Source organism: Camellia sinensis, chromosome 13 (assembly GCF_055761805.1).
Source record: "Camellia sinensis isolate YWXY chromosome 13, ASM5576180v1, whole genome shotgun sequence".
Lineage (NCBI taxonomy): Eukaryota > Viridiplantae > Streptophyta > Magnoliopsida > Ericales > Theaceae > Camellia > Camellia sinensis.
The window spans coordinates 82576897-82597058 of record NC_138973.1 but is presented as its reverse complement, the minus strand read 5'-3'; the positions used below and the strand labels follow the sequence as shown (position 1 = coordinate 82597058).

Below are 20162 nucleotides of genomic sequence, written 5' to 3'. Positions count from 1 at the left end.
TTTGATTTTGGTTTTAGGATTTTTGGATTCTTGACAAAGAAGATACGTAAGGAACAAGTTTGAAATTGATAATTTATATTATATTGATTCTTGTCCTTTATGGTAAATACATAAATGGAATGTATCATAACTTGTCCTTTATAGTCATTTCACTTAAGGTTAAAATTGTAATAAAAAATAAATTAATTAATGGTTTACCTTGAGAGGGAAAGTGGTGTGTAAATAGAATGACCCGTGGTTTGCCCTCTTTGCCCTTGCTTTTACAGAATTGTACGTAAAACTCAAAAAAAATTTAAGTCAATTTACTATTTCTTTTTAATAGTTTTTGGAAAATAAGAAACTAACCAAATTTTCAATCTTATTTTCTGTGTATCGTGTAACTCTGAAAAAAAAAAATTAAATAAAAAAGGAACTACTTTTTAATTCCAAAGGCAGCATTGACAAAAATAAATCTGAGAGCAACACGCAAAGTACTTAAAAAGTAGCTCAAAAACTTATGCTGAAATTTAGAATCAGCTGACTTTCAAACTCCAGAGCTGTTGTTATGACAGTAGATTGCTTATCTTCAAGCAACACATACCATAAGACCAATGACCTTGCTATCTAAATCTACACATAAAAGGAATAATCCCAAACAAATGACGCACCACCTAGCCTACAAAACGACAGACACGAAAATCAACCCCACAAAGTAGCTAAACATCAACATTCTCCACATGGCAAGGTAATGACATACATACAGCACAACCAGAAAATGAGAATCACAAAACATCGGGAAGACACAGCCATCCGGTGCAGTTAAAATCATTTTTGTTAAAAGATTCTAGTTGTAATTGCATGAATACGAGCCCTATACAACAGGTCCAGCAATTGCTTACTCTCAAGTTACAGTGAAGTTAAAAGTCCATATTTTCCCCTCTGAAACCAAGGATAAAACTACACCCCAATTTTTTCATCCTTGATTATAACCCTAGTAATACAAGGGAAATCCTAAATCTGAAGTTTTCCCTGAGACTAACAGCCACAAGCTTTGTTTTCTCAGTCAAGCAGTGGAGTCTGGAGATTCATACCCATAAGGGTTCTTGCTGGCCCACTTCCACTGATCACGGCACATCTCTTCGATTCCATATTTTGCACTGCATATGGACAACACATTAGAAAATATGCAAATCTGAATATGAAACTATTATTTGTATAGTTTCATTCGAGGTTTTGATGAAACAGTTTTTCCTGTCAATACTGGTGGATTTATCTTTACAAGTGTAAGAACTAAGGATCTAATAGTGTTAGAGCATCCGTAGTGGATGCCTTCCATTTTAGTGTCAGGCGTTAGTCAGAAATTGGCTGTTGGTCATTTTTTTGAGCTCTAAAGGAGCTGTTAGCTGCCTCAATAACCATGTTAGATGTTAACATTTGTGTTAACTGCAGCGAGTGAGCTAATGAGCAGAAGAGAGAGAGAGAGAGAGAGAGGGTGGCTTTCAACAATTTTTTATTTATTTAGTCTGTATTTATATACATTTTAACACCCCAACTTTTACTTAACACACACTTTAACATATACCTTAACATCTTCATTGCAACACCCCACACACTCACTAAACTAACAAATCGTAACACACAAATTGGGTCCCAAATTTATCATTTTTTTTCCTATAACACACATTTCTAGCCACTCCATTGCAGATGCTCTCATCTTTTCTCCAACTTCTATATTTCAATATTCTATTTGACATAAGTAAAACCCATAATATAAAAAATATTTGGAACTGATGGGCAACTTAGCTGAGTCAGTCATTACAAATATAGTTCTATTTCCATTGGCTGCCATTCTAAAATTTTACTCCTTTGAGCAGTATATTAGAATCTTTTAATATCACCACAAATCCAGATGAAAATTCCTCAAAGCAAACTTCTTGAATAATTCATGAGAAGCCAAATTACAGAATAATTATCAATATAGTGTGTTAGAATTTACCAATTTACTCCTCCACCTACCATCTCCACTAGCACCCACTTCACCTACCACCTCCACTACACTACACCTACTACCCAAACCCTCTCCTATATAATGCCACTCTGATTTGTAATACAACATATCGATACAACAATCTTGTAACATCTATCTCAATAAATAATACATATATTTTTACATGGTATCAGAGCAAGGTTAACAACCTAATCATTCTGCTTCACTGGCGGGCGGCAGTCTCGCCTTGGCCGCCCGCCGGACCCCTACACACCGTCACGTCCGCACCGTCACGTCTGCCGTTAGACCGGAAGGAAACCCCAACCCGGACAATTGACCCGACCCGACAGGAGCCGGGTCAGCCTGCTCCCAGAACCCATCCCTCTCCGTCACGGGCGGTTTCCAGGACCCGGTTTCATTTCCAAACAAATCATAGGCCACAATCATGCTTACCCACCTCCTGGACTCGTCCTCCGCCCACCGACGCCGCCGTGGTGGAAGACCTGAGGCTCCGCTTGGCCGACACGGAGGCGCGTCTGGAGCGAGCCCGTGCCCGAGAGGCCGATCTCAGCCGCCATCTCGCCGAGATGAAGCGCTTCGTCTCTGTCATGGAGATCCTCGAGACCTACCTCAAGCGACGCTTTCTCCGCCAACAACACGACGTCGCTCGTCTCTTGCCATGGACTCGGCTGTATCCTCGATTCTTTCGATTCTTATGAGTCGATTGTGTTGAAGTTACCAGAAAGCAGTGTGGATGACTATTGTGTGTCGTCAAAACCATTTGAAGTTGACGAATTTGATAACAAGGATTGTCGAAGTAAGTTGAGAAGGGGGAGGAGACTCAAAGATTTTCAGAGAGATGTACTGCCCGGTCTGGCATCTCTTTCTGAACATGAGATCTGCGAGGATATAAATCTTATGAAAACAGTACTTAGGTCAAGAGAATACAAAAGAATGAGATCGAAGATGGCTGGCGGAGGGAAATGGTTTGCACCTGTCAGCAGCAGGAGGTCATGGTTTTCACCTGTCAGAAGCAGGAGGTCGAGACTCCATTACGTTGGGCTACGATATTATTATTTTTTTTATTTTTTCTTTACATCACTTTACACTCACTCTCTCTTCCTTTTGGCAGAATTGAAAACCCACTCTCTCATATTTTATTAAACTATCACCACCCACCCACTTCCTTCTCTCACTCTCTCGGCAGCTTTAACAACAACAAATAAAATAAAATAACAATACAATAAAATATACAATACCCACCAACAACAAATACCATAAATAAATACATCAGCACCTCACATGCATTGAACCTCCTCGGGCCACCCATTCACTTTCTTATTTTAACATATTTTCCATTTTCACATGTTTTACCATCTTTTCCCCCAACACCATCATCACATTTTCCACTTTTTTTTTTAAATATATATATATATATATTTTTTCTTCCTTCCACATAAAAAAAAAAAAAAAAACATACAACTTTGCACACCAACCCATATTTTATTCATCTTCGGGATCACCCCCGATCACAATTTTACACAAAAAAAAAAAAAAAAAAAAAAAAAAAAAAAACGGCTTTGTTTACTTTTATGCAGCCGGCCACACACCGACATCCCTTCTCTACTCTGCCGCCGGTCTCTTCTTCTTGCCTCCGTCCTGGGAGGCCCTTGACGGTGTTGCCTCAGTGCTTCCCAGTCCACCGAGCACGTTCCCCCCATACTCCTCCACTGCAGCATATGGCGGCCCTCCAAATCGGAACATCACGGTGGCCTTCCGCTTCAGCTCCTTATTTTCTGTCTTTAGCACACTTATCTCTGCTCGCGCATCCTTATACATGCGTTGGAGCAGAGCCAGCTGGGAGTTTAAATGCTGCACCTCATTTGTTCTACTCTGCAGCCGGTTCGACAAGTTTGTGACCGCCGTCATGCTTTCCACACATGCCTTCAGAGTATACTGATTGGCCTCCACATCCGACTGCACCGCCATTTTTTGCTCCACCGACCGCATCGGAAAGTTCAATGGAGCAAAACCAGAGGTGTTTGGTTGCGGTTCACTGGACACCGCACCAGTTATTTCTCCTGTGGGCTCGTTCAGTTCTGGAAAGAGCGTGAGCAGGTTCTGGGTAGCTGGACGGGAAGACGAGGCCATGTTTTTTGGGTTGCTAAGTGTTTCAGCGAAATAGCAATTTCAGACTGGTAATGTTCGGAAGGGTTGGTGACAGAATGGCAACAGAGTGTTCCAGAATCTCTTTCTCAGAAACGGAAGAGTTTTTTCAAAGGATTTTCGGCGGTTTCAGACTGGTTTGCACAGCCTCCGCCTCAACCTTGGTTAAATAGTCGAGGCAGCCACGCGCATCGCGCGCCCCTTACCACCAGCCGACAAACGGGCACGCAAGCCAAGGCGCCCACGTGCCTCGCCATCATGTCCGGCACACTTTTTGATGAATTGGGCAAGCCTTTTGATGGCACGCCTTTTGACAAAATTGGGCACACCTTTTGAGGGTGCCACTTTTACAAGGGTCCGACAAGACTCTATAAACTGTCCCGACATTTGATACCGGTTAGCTTTTTCATGGGTCCGACAAGACTCTGTAAACTGTCCCGACATTGATTCCGGTTAGCTCCTTTATGGGTCCGACAAGACTCTGTAAACTGTCCCGACATAGATTCCGGTTAGTTTCTACAAGGGTCCGACAAGACTCCGTAAACTGTCTTCTACAACGGTCCGACATGACCCCATAAACTGTCTTCTACAACGGTCTGACATGACCCCATAAACTGTCTTCTACAACGGTCCGACATGACCCCATAAACTGTCTTCTACAACGGTCCGACATGACCCCATAAACTGTCTTCTACATCGGTCTGACACAACCATCCAGTGTCCTCTACAACGTTATGGCACCACCTTTCAGTGTCTTCACCAACGGTCTGACACGACCATACAGTGTCTCCTATCTTTTTTTTTATTTTTATGTATTTTCTTGTTTTATTCCTCTCTTCAAACTCAAGTTGGTTAGTTTCTATCCTCCTTGAGTTTGCGGGGGGCTGTTAGAATTTACCAATTTACTCCTCCACCTACCATCTCCACTAGCACCCACTTCACCTACCACCTCCACTACACTACACCTACTACCCAAACCCTCTCCTATATAATGCCACTCTGATTTGTAATACAACATATCGATACAACAATCTTGTAACATCTATCTCAATCAATAATACATATATTTTTACATAGTGGTTTCAAGGGGGATGACACTTACTTCCAATTCAACTGATGTTCTGCTTTATCTGTTGATGCATACACAACCTCAGCATCACCAGGTCGCCGCCCAGCAAACGTCAGGGGAATTATCTGGAACAAGCACGAAAAGAAAATTATGGCTCTTGTCCACATAAACGAGAATATGTCAATGTTTAATAACAAAAATGTCAGTTTTCCTTTTTCAGTGTCCATTTATGATGCCTAGAGTGACCTTTTGTTTATCTTGTTTTCCTTTTTCTTCCTGATGAAGACCCAATTCTGGGTGGTACATTAACCTTGGACTCAGGGTGACCTTTGGGAGGAATCATTTGATGTACATTTAAAATGACATTTCACACATCATATACGATTCTGCTGTTATCCACTGAATTCGAAAATGTAACAGAGGAATAAACGGCCGATGAACCAAAACCTTGTTTGGTTCAGATTTCACCAGACTTCACATCTGCTCTTAAAAGTCTGGGATATGAAAATAATAGCCCCAAAATCTAAGACTTTGCAAAGTTTAATTCAAGAAACTATTGAGAGGAACTCTAATTCAATCTCCAAGCACTTGCTTACTCATGAATCAGTAGAAAAATTTAAATATATATATTGAAAAAACTTGCATCAAATGAAAAGGAGAACTAGAATATAGAGTGTAGATTATAGATTATGTCCAAAATAAGAAGTTAGACCATTTTTTAAGATTTGGCACATTGGGAAAATTTAACACACAGGTTCAACAATTCAATACCTTTCCAGATGCGTTTTCGAATGCTGTTACCATTTCCAAAACCGATGTTCCTTTTCCAGTTCCAAGGTTGTAAACTTCACAACCTGCAGTGACATCAATAATGAAGCAAATATAATGATACCTAACCACATCATTCAAGAATTTTCTTGCCAGCTTTTACATTCATATAATACTAAACAACTTTTAGACTCAACCAACATTACACTTGTGCACACACATAAGCATGCAACATGCATAGAAAAGCATAATTGAGGCAGAGATAAAGTTTCAGAGGTGCCCTAGCCCCCAATATATATTTTTAAAAAATTAAAATGGCCATTCCTGAGTTAGCCTTGATCTCAATATTCCTACACTGCCTGGTCACTTGAAGTCTAATAACTCAATCAAGTCCATAGAACAGTAAATAATAGGGAAAATCTACATCTAAAAGAGTTCAAGAAATGGCGCTCATGCAACTTGAAGGAATCTTAATGTCCTTGACATTTAATATTGGTTTTAAAATATAAAACTCCCAAGGTAATGATTTGTCAAATGGATATTTAACATTGACTTGTTAAAAAATAACACAATTTATTCCTTCTTTTAGGTAAAAATAAGTGAGCCCAAATATGAAATGATATTTTGAAAGGTGTAATATTGACAAAGGAAAAGCCAATGAGGACATTGATCTGGGAAAGGTGTCAAGACTTGGTTGTGTATAATTCATTTAAAAATACAAACTTTTTACATTGACAAACAATAGATCAATAGCAAGCTCCCAAAGGACTACGCACCGCATATAGATGGGAGAAGTAAACATTTCAAGAGGAAAAAAAAGGTTGAAGAATATTTGGTGTTCTCTGAAGTATTTTACTGCATTCCCATTGCTTATTGTTTGTAGCTGAAATAGTGCTCCAGAAATTTGCATAACAGTTTCCTCTTCATGTGTTCTAAATATTCAAACATCTCCTAAACAAGTTGATCAATTTCCCATACGTTACAGAAGTTAAAAACTTTATGTCATGCACTTATCCTGTCTGTCAACAATCATGTTTTTACTTTCAATAACGCAGCATAACTAGAACTGTTACTCTAATACCACTAGCTCTTGCACAAGCCTGCTCCATCTAATATTTATTCTATAGTATAGACTAGTGGAAAAAGAACAATTTCATCTACTGAAACAGACACTTGAATCAAAGGGAAGATGACAATATCAGAGCACAGACCTATAGAAGGATCAGATAACTTGTTCAATGCAGCAATATGCCCATCGGCCAAATCCTGGACATGAATGTAGTCACGTACCTGAACATTGGAACAAAATAGGCGCCATCAAAATACAGTCTTGATTAGATGTGGAAAATCTAAAGAAAGAATACAACCCCAAACCACTCAGATCCCAAATTTCCAATAGTGCAAGAGGACTGATACTCACTATGAGCTAAAGTCATATAAATCATTCATGAAAATATACAAAGTCTCAATATTTTATTTTTTTATTTTTTTTTAAATTAACCAACAAGAAAAAGCTTCCAAATAAGCAACATAGTCATGAAAACAGGGATTCCAGCTAAATTTGTAATACCAATGCATTTTACACCACACAACTAATAGTTGGTTATAGATGACTATTAGCCATCACAAACACAGGTCAAGCATGCTTGCCCATGGAATTTGAAATCGTGAGTCTAAAACAAGCAAACAACCAAGTTGAAACAAAGGGGAAAAAAATGCTGAGAATGAAGAAAATATACCCCTGTACCATCCTTTGTAGAGTAGTCATTTCCAAATACAGTAAGTGCAGGTCGCCTACCAACAGCAACTTGTTGCACATAAGGCATGAGATTGTTTGGAATACCATGAGGATCCTCACCAATATAACCACTAGGATGTGCACCAACAGGATTGAAGTATCGCAGCAATATGATTTTCCATTTGGTGTCCGAGAGGTGGGTATCACGGCATATTTCTTCAATGAAGAGCTGAAAGTACCAACCACATTAGTAAAATAAGTAGATCCTATAATGATGATTCTTGATAATAATAATAATAATAATAATAATAATAATAAAAAAGGGGAGAGGGAGAGAGGGAGAGAGAGGGGGGGGGGGAATGCAGAAGTATTTTGCATGTGACCACAAAGTAAAGCACAAAGAAAATACGCTGAAAGTTCTAAAATAATATAGGTACTTGAAGTTCTTTATTTTTTCATATCCAATCATCTATCAGTTTCTTTGGTAACCAAGCTCTCAGTTCATGTGCATGATATCATTGCTCAAAATATACCTTGGTTCGTCCATAAGGGTTTGCTGCAGAGAGGGGAAACTCCTCTGTGCACGGTACCACCTTTGGCCAACCATAAACTGTAGCTGATGATGAAAACACAAGCTGAAATGCAGCAGTTTATCATGGGAACAACTTTAGTCAACTCACCCAAATTGAAATCAGCTGATAAAATTAAATCACAACGTGAAGAAAACTCAAGACTGAAAAATAATATTAACAGCATAGAATTAGACAACTTATTTGTTAGAGAAACCGTCAGAACTTAGTCCTGTTAGTTTATTTAATCAATGATCATATCTAAAGTGCTAAAATAGTCCTGCACTTAAATAAGAAATACTTAGAAACCTGGTAATGGAGGGCTTTTGTTTGACATATAGTTTAATAAAAACATATTACATCCCTACTCACATAGGTAATGAGGTTGCTTTAATGATCACACTAAATAAATTGAAGTTTCCCAGTGATGCAAAGATGAACAATTGAAAATAGTATGAATGGATTAATTCAACCAGGAAACAAAGAACATTTGATCAAAACTGAAAAAGTAAATAAATGGACAGTGTGCCGTAAATCAACCGGGGGGAAAAAAAAAAAATCATGTCATTGAAATCAAAATAGAAAATATATGGATGGAACAATGTTAAGGCCTGAATATCTTAACATTTTAAATATCAGAGAAGCACACAGAACTATCCCAATAGAACAAGCTGACAAACCACATTTACAGTAAAAGACAAAATTCCAATAATTTTTATGAAAGTTCAGTTCTATAATACTAAGGAGCCAATGCATAACTTTTTTTTTTTTTTTTTTTTTTTTTTTGATTTTTGATTTTCATTCTTTCTATTTCCATAATCATTCAGATTTAAAAACAATTCAGCAGAAGAAGAATAAACTAAAGCAACCCAACTTGATTGGGATACAAGGTTTAGTTTTGTATGGTTTATTTAGCTTATATAGTAATTAACAACATATTCTGCTTATATAGTAATTAACGAACATATTCAGCTTATATAGTCATTTGACATAGCAGAATAGTGAAAAAACGAATTATGTAGCCAACCCGACTTGATTGGGTCACACGGTTTAGTTTGGTATGGTTTATTCAGCTTATAAAGGCTGTGAAGGAACAAATTCCAGCACTACAATTGTTCTTATTCAGCCAGAGAAGTACCAGACTTGCTCTACAATACATACAATGTAACCAAATTCCAGCACTATAATAGTTCTACTTAAGCCAGAGAAGTACCAGACACCTTAAAGAAAATTCAACAGTTTTACTTACTGCACTGAAATGAGCAAAATGTCTATTCTCTACCTACAGTGGAAGCAAAGGGACGAACGGCCCCTGGGGCACAAATACTTTCTAAATAACTAGTTGATTTATGCTAGTGACCAGTTAGACTGCATCACGTTCACCAGTTAGCTAAGCAAATAAAGAGGGAGGCAAACTAGAAACTGACAATTATGTGACAACATGACGGAGATGAGATATGCAGTTAAACAATATAATCAAGCCCCAAAGCCATAAAATGACACAAACTTTCTGAGATGGAATATTTATTGGCGGATCAATATCTACATCTAGTAAATCAGACTAGAACCTATGTAATGTGAACTCTAATATGAAAATAAAACACACGAGAAATACCCTTTTGCATCCATGGGCAGCCATAACTTCCAACAAAGTGATTGTGCCGATAAGGTTATTATTATAATACACCAAGGGTTTCTGCACACTTTCACCAACTGCTTTTAATCCAGCAAAATGGATGACAGCATCAACCCTGCAGTGGAAACAAAATTAGGAGGAAGAGAAAAGGTCAGATGTCATATAGTTAACCTTCATATAAGCCACAAAATCAACTTTCTATTCATGTTAACAAACATAGTTCGTATAGAAGATCGCTTTTCTGCTGTTTACAAACATTTTGCTCATAGAAGATTGTTGTTTTTTATGGTGTAAATACATTACTCATATCCCCTGATATTAATAAGTTGGACCTCACAATCTAAACTGTAGAAGGAATTAATGAGATTTATTACATAGCAAAAGTAATGCCTCAATCCTGACAGCTCAAATCAAATAAATCAGAAAGATGCAGATGACTACATAGAAAGTTGCAGATAATTCAGATGCATAAAAATAAGAACAGTAAAGGTTTAAGGGAAGTCAAGTGGGGAAAACACAGCCGAGAGACTATCTAGTCTACACTCACTACGAAGACTAATCAGTTAAGGTTCTTTCCTTGCAAAGCTTTAAAATGCAGAAGTACCAAACATAACATATTAAAACATACGGTAAAACTTACTTCATGGAAGCAAAAAGCTTATCAAGTGCTGGCTTATCTCGCAGGTCCATCTGTAGGTGAAAGCAAAATAGTAGAGATTAGGGCAATCAGCTAGAAAAACAAATACTACGAGCAACAGAATTATAAACACTAAAATATACTACTGTCCACATAAATTTTAAAATGGAAGTTTAGAATGAATCAAAAACTCAAACTGTAAATTAAAGGTTGTGACAATAGATGCCAGCAATTGGATAATCCAATCACTAAATGCCAGAGTTAATAAGACTAATTCTATTTTCACTCCCTATTTTTATATTGATAGAATTTCACCATCAAGAAAGTATTTTTTTCTACGTCTATGTGAATAAAAGCTTATATTTATGGCTTGTTTCCTTCACATAACCATGAATCAACACATCTAAAAAAGAATCTCGCATAGGCATAAAAACTTTTCCAAACCCAGTTATGTATATTGATATAAATTGATCGACTTTAACAAAGAAACAAGTGATCAGTATCCATACACTAAACAAGAAACAAAACATCAAAAATCAACACCTACATCTATTTCTCTTTGATTTGATCGATTCATAGATCTAACTCTGCACTCATGTCTTTCCCTAGAAAAATCCCTAGATCCAGCACCACAGGGGAGAGTGAACATCGCCAACCCCGATGGTTTCCCTACTCCCTGTGGGAGTTCTTTTCCCCACCTTTCTCTTCTTTCCCCTCCCCCCTCCTCTTTTCTCGTTCCCCTCTGTCTCCCCTGTCAACCATGTTTTGTGGCCATTCTATGCCAAATCTGACGGTGGTTTCCTGGTCCACCGACTCGTCCCCTTTTGGGTTTTGCTCTGTGTTTCGTCTATCCTTAAGGTGTAGCTTCTTGTCTCCATTCGTCCTTGGTTCGATTTCCACTACCTTTTTTCTACCTCTTTTTCCCAAATCCTAGGGTTGTATTTGGCAATGTAGTCAGAGCTCTGGTTTGATGTGGTGCCATATTGTGAGGTGGTCTGGACTCTAGTTGTGCTGGTGTCAGGTTTCCATGGCTATCGGGTGGGGGTGTGGTCCCCCCCCTTTGGGTCTTCTTTTCTTGATGAGTGTTGAATATTTCAGGGTCTTTTCATCTTCTTTTAATTAGAGTGAGTATTAGACTGTGGCCAGTTTTGGTGTATTGGTGTCGAATGTTTCAAGGTCGTTTCACTTTCCTCCATTTTGAGATGTTCATTCTGACTGTGGCCAATATTTAGCATGAGACCTTTCAGGAGAGGTTCTTATTAAGGATTGCATTTTGCTACTCTTTGGGGCAGCATTTTACTTTATACGGATGAGTGTAAACACAAAGCCACTGCGGATGGCAGTGGCTTTGATGGTTTTGTTGATGCAGAGCTACATGGGTGATAGATTTGCTTTATTTTTCTATTTTCTTGTCCAACTCACTTATTTTAGCTATTAGTTTCATCTAGCATCTTGAGTTGTGAGATATTTATCTAATTAGGTTAAATATTTTGTTGGTAGTACCTCTTCTATTTTTTCTTTTTCTTTTTCTCTTTTTGGTATAAAATTAACCACTTATATTTTGATCAACTACTGCAAATCAAGACACTCAATCAAACGTAAACAAACCCACAACAAACACATAACCAATTGAAGACCCACAATCTCAAACAGTTAAAAATTAGGGACACGCTATGGTAAACACCCTTTAAAAGCTGTGTGCCATATGCACCTTATAATAAAAAAGAAAACAACATAATTTCTAAGTTATGACTAAAAAATATATATACCTTATAACTAAAGAAAAAAAAAAGCATAACTAGGCGTTCATGGTGCACCCTGTGTATGTTAGAATTTCCCTAAAAATTAATACAGAAAATATAAAACACACAATGAGACAAATCATCAAACAGCTACATATAAGCAATTGAATACCCACAATCTAAACTCTTAAAAATCAATACGAAAAACATGAAACACTCCAATGAGACAATTCATCAAACACCTAATCATCTGGAAACAACTGAAGACTAAAAAAGGCCAATTTTTTTAAAATGAGAAGAGTAAACAGACAAATATAGGTTGAGAATTGAGATAAAAATCGACTAGGGGAACGAACCTTATGGAACGAAAGGTGAGACCCAAATTCGCCAGCGAGTTCTTTGACGCGGTTGATAGCGATATTGGAGGAATTGTCGAGACTGTCGATCACAACAGTCTTGTAACCTCCCAACAACAATTGAAGAACCGTGTGGCTTCCTATGTATCCCGCACCCCCTGTCACCAGTATATTTTGCGACATACCTATACACACAATGTATCTATATAGAGAGAGAGAGAGTGACGAAGGCTGACTCTGTGTGTGTGTGTGTGTGTGTGTGTGTGTGTGTGTGATAGAGAGAGAGAGAGAGAGAGAGAGGAGAAGAAGAAGAAGAAGAAAAAGAAGCTCTGAGATTTATAATTTTGTAGTGATGTGAGGTTTAAGGAGTTTTGGGGAAAGGAGGAACAGTAGAACCACGTGGGTACTAGGATTGTCAGGTTCTTCTCAGTTTGTGAATTGACGGTACTGCCCCTCTGGTGTCTTCTTCTTCTTCTTTTCATTTGATTCATGCCTGATATAAGAATTTTAGGGTTGGCATTTTAATATCTAATTTCCAAAAGGAATTTTATAGCATGTTTTGGTGAATTAAGATATTTAACATTTGAAAATGATTTAGAAACAAAAGTTTTATATTGCAGCAAAAAAAAAAAAGAAACAAAAGTTTTACAAAAAATAAATAAAATAAAAAAAACAGGTTGGAAATGACGCGTTAATGATATTTTTTAATGAATAAAGAGTAAATTACAAATATATCCTCGAAATTTGCTTAAAATACGAATTGTCTCCTGTGATTTGAAAAATTACAAATACTTTCTTATCAAATTTTTTTATTTAACACAATTAATTGAAAAAGTAAAATTTCTAAATGTTCACCTATACAATAATAAAATTATATGAATTATTAATTAAAAAAAACTTTTAACATTATTAAAAACTGTTGATTAACTTGATGATTTATTAATAAAAAGACATATTTGTTATGAAATTAGAAACTTCAGGGGGCATAATATAATTTTTAGAATCACAGGAGGTAATTTATAATTTAAATAAATCTCAGGGAGTGTATTTGTAATTTACCCATGAATAAATTATGTTAGTTTTTCTTGATATCTAGAGAAAGTATAATAAATTTATCGATTATTTGGAATGATTTAAATAAATGTACTTTTTAATTTTTTATAAAAATATGTGTATAAAAGTAGAAATGTAATGTGACAAAAAAAAAAGATTAAAAAATGTACTATTTTAATATACCCCAAACAAGCTCTTAGGGATTATTTGGGAAGTATAAGATTAGTATACTTTTTGAATTTTTACGAAAAAATATGAAATGTGAATTGGAATTGAAGTGATGTGATAGAGAGATGATATAACCCAAATAAGATAACTGTGACCCAAATAAAATAATGAATAATGCTTGCGGGTGGTGATTGGAGGAGCAGGAAAAAAAAGAAAAAGAAAAGGAAAATCTAACCAATGAGAGAGAGAGGGGGTCAAAGGGGGTGGGGGGAAAAGGGGGGATGAATCATTGTTGTAAAATAATATATCAAAATACTATGTACTATTTTAGCACATGCCAAATAAAGTCTTAGTATAATTACATGTAATACCTAATCCTATTTTTATTTGAAATTCGTTAGTCATATAAATAGAAAAATAACGTTATCATTTCATTTAGGGTAAATTACTAATACACCCTTTGAGATTTACTTAAAATACGAATTGCCCTCTGTGATTTGAAAAATTATAAATATCTCTTTATCAGAATTTTTTATTTGACAAATTAATTAAAAAAGTGAAATTTTTAACTGTTCACCTATACAATAATAAAATTATCTGAATTATTAATTGAAATAAAATTTTAACATTATTAAAAACTTTTAATTAACTTCATAATTTATTAATAAAAGGACCTATTTGTTATGAAATTAGAAACTTATGAAGTATAATGTAATTTCTAGAATCACGGGAAATAATTTGTAATTTAAGTAAATGTCAAAGGGTGTGTTTGTAATTTATCTATTCTTTTACATTTTGAATATATACTTTAACTTGTTTGTCCTTTGTGCATTTACATTGTATGCATTAATTTTGATTACTTTAACACTACGAAAGAAAATCGATGTAATTATATTAAAACAAAAATGTTAGAAATCTTAAAAATTCTATTAAAAATTTTACCAAATATCTCACATAGTTGTAAGACATACATGGGACCTACATTGTATGGATCCCATACCCATGTGAGACATTTTGTATAAACTTGATAGAATTTTTGAGATCTCTAACATTACTCATATTAAAATTTTGGAATTTGTTATATTTTCTTTAAATTTCAAGAAAGATTAGTGTAATTTAAGATTGTAAAAATGGTCCGCAGCTTGAGGTGGGCCCGCAGCTTGAACCCAATCCGGGACTCTAGACTTGGGCCTAAGTCGTCATTTTGAAACTTGGTTCGGCCCACCAGTCTGCTCAAGGCCCACTCAAAGCCCAATCCAAGGCTGGGCCCGCCCGTGGCCTAGTGTCATTTTTAGTGAAAAAAAATAAAGAATTTGATGAAAAAAATATTTAAAAAAAAAAATGTTCAGGCCCAAGCCATCAACTTGTCCCGCCTAAAGCCCGAATACTTTCTGGGCCTTAGCCTACTTTTTTGGCCCTTGGCCCAATCCGGCCCGACCCAACCCGAATTTTAGCGAGAGCTCGAACGGCTCGATATGGGCTAGCCCGAGCTCTGACCCAGATGGGCTGGGCCAAATTTACACACCTAATGTTATTTATCATTTTTTAAATTATGAGACGATAGTATGAATTTTGATTAAAAATAAAATAATCATAATAAGTTAAATCATTTTGTATGAAAATTCAGATTTGTCAATATATACTCTAACATATTTAATTGGAGACATTAAAAATAAATGAGAGAGAGAGATTAAAAATAGGGAAAAATATATTTAAAAATATATATATTTCAAAGTTTGATCATTGTAACAAAATAAAATTTTAATTTTAAAATTTATCAATTTAAACTATAATTTTTTTTGATTTTCAATTTAAACTGTCAGTGTGTTTTCATTAAATAAAACCGATCAAAAAAACTTATTTTAGTCATTAAACTCAATGTATTTAATGACTAAATATTATTTTTTTTGGGGATCAATTTTATTTAACGAGAATAAGCATATGGTTTAAATTGAAAATAAATAAAAAAAATTAGAATTTAAATTGATTAAATTAAAAATTAAAAATTTATTTTGTTAGAAGGATCAAATCATGAGTTTATTTTTTATAATTTCTATTTAAAAATGAGAGAGAGAGAGAGAGAGAGAGAGAGAGAGAGAGAGAGAGAGAGAGAAATTAACAATAAATTAAAATTTGGAAAAAAAAATAATTCAAATAAATTTTTTCAAAGTAGGACTAAAACTTAATGTATGTAATTTTAACTTCAATTTTATATTTATATATATGTGTGCGTAAAAATAGTACAGAATAAGATCGAAAACTATAGATAATTTTGTTAACTAATAAGTTCGAATACTGATAAAGATGAAAGTTGGATATTTTTCATTCATAAAATTAAAGTAATTTGATTGAAGTAAGTGAGTGTTTCTGACCTATCATGCGATTGGCAAATACTTGTAAAATTGAATATTTATAATATAACTATAAAACCAGCAATGTTTTATGAATTACGACCCAGAAAATATATAAAAACAACTTCATATCTATTAAAATATAAGAGGCTCCAAATGCACTCCACACAAATTGTTAGGCACCCCATTTCCTAGGACACTTCAAATCTAAATTTGAATTTTGTTGAACACCCACCTTTTCTTCCTTCATTGCAACCTCTCTCCCTAGCCCGTTTCCATCAAATTTTTCATTTCCACTTCTACAAACCGCAACAAAGAGAGATAGAGAGAAGTTATGACGAATAGAGATAGAGAGATTGCAAAGGTAGGACATAAAGAAAGAGGTTGAGGTAGCAGGGGGGATCACGATGGTGGAGAGGATAAGGGGGTAGGAGACTATGCTGGCGGAGAATTGCAAGAGCAAGTATGCGTAGGCAGGGCCGGCCTTGGCTTAAGGCCAATAAGGCATGTGCCTTAGGTCTCAAAATTTTGACCTACAAATAAGGCCCTCAAATTTATTAAAATGTTATAGGCCTAATTTTTTTTTTTTTTTTAAAATCTATTTAAAGGGCTCCAAAATATTTTATTGGATCCATATATAGTTTAACCCATATTTATTTAAAAGTGTAGTTTGGCCCATATTTATTAAAATGAAAATATATATTAAAAAAAAAAAGTGTTTGGGCCCAAGAAGAATAATACATACAATATATGTTCCCTAATTTATTTATTTTTACCTTCTTTATCTATTAGATTTTAGTGGAATAAATAATTTTGCCCCAATTTTTTTACCTAGGTTTTTATCAGTTTTAATTGAATAATTTTTTCCTAATTTTTTTGCCCTAATTTTGTTTCATTAAATTGTTATGTTTATAATTTTAATGATTATATGTGCAAGTAATTTTTTTTATTGTTATAAACAAATAAAAAAATTATAACTTATCGTTTTATTTATAAATCTTTTTTTTCAATGTAAGTGAGCCCCATTTTCAAAATTCACATTAAGCCCCCTAAATCACAAGGGCCACACTGTGTCCAGGAAATGGAGAAAGGTTAGGAGCAAGTGACCAGAGATATGGAACGGATCAAAGATGGCTGGCAAAAATGGTGGTAGCAACAATTGTGGAAAAGAGAGAAGGTGGTGGCCAAGGTTTTGAAAAGCGGTTGTGGTTATCGTAACAGTTGTGGTGACATGGTTATGATTGCAGAGTGTAAAGGCCATAGTTTAACAGTTGCGATAACAGAAACTGTGAATTTTTTTATTTTTTGTACAATTTGAAAAAAAATTACTAATATGCATTCCCCCCAAATCACATTTATTAGGATTTAAAACAGGTTTTAATCAATTTTTGTTAGTTTATGATTCAATATATTTCATATTTTTAAATCACTATAAATTGAACTTTTTACATTTTATTTCAATAGTTAATAACTTTGAAAATAATTGATTTTAAATATCTAAAAATTATTTTTTACCAATATCTAAACTAACTAAATAAAAAATATTTACAATTATTAAATTAAATGATTACAAAAATAAAAATTGTGCTATAAACAAGAATTATTTTTGAACTACTGATTTTTTTTATTTTTTTAAAAAAACAATTTTTAGGCAACACATTACGATAACAAATAAAAAATATTTACAATTAAATATTAAATAAAAATTATAAAAATAAATACAACCACTATTTATATATATATATATATATTTATTTTACATGCTAATATAATGAAATAAAATTTTTTAAAAAAATCATTAAGAAAAAAAATTCATGCAAGGTTTTTTCTTTGGGTTTGGATTACTTAAATATTCGTTCTTGTTTTTGTAAAGTTTTTTTTTTTTTTTTTAAATTTAGAAATGAAGCTATTTAGAATATTGTAAAAGTGTATAATAGTGTGTAATGGGCCGTTACGATACCATTATGGCCATTATGTAACACCAAAATGGTCATTACACATACGAATTTCTATCACACCGCAAAAGCGAGTGTAACGAGTAGTGTTTACCACCACAACCTTATCTAGCACCGCTTTTTGAAACCTTTGTGGGGGCTGAAAGGGTATGAACAACATATAGAATGAAATAGGAGGTTAGGATTTTGTCTTTGGTTCCAAAGTTTTGAATTTATTTTTCAGAAAATTGAATATTTTATTTTTCGTATTTTTTTATTTTTACCGAATTTTTTTTAATATTTCAAGAAAAATTTTTAGTTTTTAAATACATCTAAATATATTTAAAAAATATAATATTTGTGGAAAACATCTTTAAAAATTTTATTGAATACCAAACATGCAAAGAAAAAATATAAAAATTTAGCACATTTTTGTATTCTTGTATATATATTAATTTTTTAAATATTTTTTTTAATATAAATATTTTACGTTTTAGGTAAATCTAGGTGATGTGCATCTAAAAAATAAAAAATTTGCTTAAATATTAAAAAAATTCACTAAAAATAAAAAAATTAAAAAACTCAAATTTCAAAAATTTAGATCCAAACTTCTGGAATCAAATAAGGTGATGGTACTGAAAAAAAAATTGGGATGTCCAATAATATTTCTGGGGCGCATTTAGAGGCATCCGTAAAATATATAACTAGGGCCTCGTTTGGGAACAGGCTAATTTAGTAACTTTTTGGCTATTTGGTTAAAAAAGTAGGTAAAAAAAACTTATATGTTTAGGATGACTTTTTAGCTAATTACGAAAAGATGTGCAAAAAGTAGAGAGAAAAGAGAATCTTTGACTTTTTGATATGAGTTGTTGACTCTTTGCCTAAAAAGTAACTTTTTGACTTTTTGGCTAAAAAGGTAAGTCCCCCACGGGGCCTAGGAGTTTTTTATGCACAAATTATTCCGCAACTCTCACTTTCTTATTTTTAAATTTATAATTTCTTTAATTTTCTTTTTCTCTTTATTTACATGTTTTTTTTTTTTTTGGGAGATTTATATATATATAAATTCCATTTAGTAGACTTATAACTCAATAAATTCATAAAGTTTTTAATATTTCATCAAGTTTTATATATTTAAACTTATATTCAGCCTCCGTTTGGGAAGTGGGTTGGCTTTTTAGCTTTTTGACTTTTTTGGCTATTTTAGCCTGGCCTTAAAAGTTTGGTTTGGGAAGGGCTTTTTGGCTTTTTGGCTTTTTTGAGTTTTTTTGTGAGAGAAGAATGTAATGATTATGGGTTGGATGTGATGTTTTGTTTGTTATGGCTAAAATAACCTATTTTGTTTTTTGTGGCTAAATTAGCCAAAAAAGTCCAAGAACCAACTTGCCAAACAGAGGCTCAATAGGTCCTTTTTCTCCCATTAAAATTATTGTGTGAACTATTTTACCATTAGGCCCTATTTGTTTTCAGAGATAGAATAGAAGAGATTCATAGAGATAGAATAGAAGAGATTCATAGTGAGGCAATTGTTAGTGAGGGGATTGATAGTGAGGGGATTAAGTAAAATTGTGTTTATTTTGATAATAGTTGTTAATGTAGGAATTGTTAAATTATTTTTATATAAAATAATAAAACAAATAAAAAATTAAAAAATTAAACATTAATGTTCAAAAAAAAATTCCCAATATGTAAAAAATAAGAAAATTAATTTTTTTTAATCCCCTCACTATTTTTCTAATACCACCTCCACCTCTTCCATCCCAATCTCCCTCCAACCTCCATGTTAATTCTCTCCTCCATTATAATCCCTTCCCAACACTACAAACAAATACAACACTAAATAGCTTCACCTCCATCCTAATCTCATTCCATCCTTTACACCCCAAAACAAATGGGGCCTAAGACTTTTATTATAATATATGTATATATATATTATACCATATCTAGGAGAGAGAATATCAATTATGAGATATATTTTATTTATGACATATATAAATCATTGTGTATAG

At 34.1% G+C, this 20162-nt stretch overlaps 1 protein-coding gene across 1 annotated transcript; it reads right to left on the bottom strand.

Moving 5' to 3' along the window:
* Nucleotides 1-793: 793 nt before the first annotated feature.
* On the bottom strand, nucleotides 794-13010 carry LOC114285624 (UDP-glucose 4-epimerase GEPI48). Its single transcript, XM_082902645.1, has 9 exons — nucleotides 12648-13010; nucleotides 10553-10602; nucleotides 9892-10027; nucleotides 8241-8342; nucleotides 7709-7936; nucleotides 7181-7259; nucleotides 5973-6055; nucleotides 5235-5326; nucleotides 794-1136 (listed from the first exon to the last, which is right to left on the bottom strand). Exons 1-9 carry the CDS (start codon nucleotides 12828-12830, stop codon nucleotides 1043-1045), a joined length of 1047 nt encoding a protein of 348 aa, XP_082758771.1. The 5' UTR covers nucleotides 12831-13010; the 3' UTR covers nucleotides 794-1042.
* Nucleotides 13011-20162: the final 7152 nt, after the last annotated feature.

Coding starts and splice junctions, on each gene's coding strand:
- LOC114285624 (XM_082902645.1), bottom strand. CDS start 12,830: ATGTCGCAAAATATACTGGTGACAGGGGGTGCGGGATACATAGGAAGC. Junction 8,343..9,891: donor CTGCCCATGGATGCAAAAGG/GTATTTCTCGTG, acceptor GCTGCATTTCAG/CTTGTGTTTTCATCATCAGC. Junction 1,137..5,234: donor GAACATCAGTTGAATTGGAA/GTAAGTGTCATC, acceptor GTCCATATGCAG/TGCAAAATATGGAATCGAAG.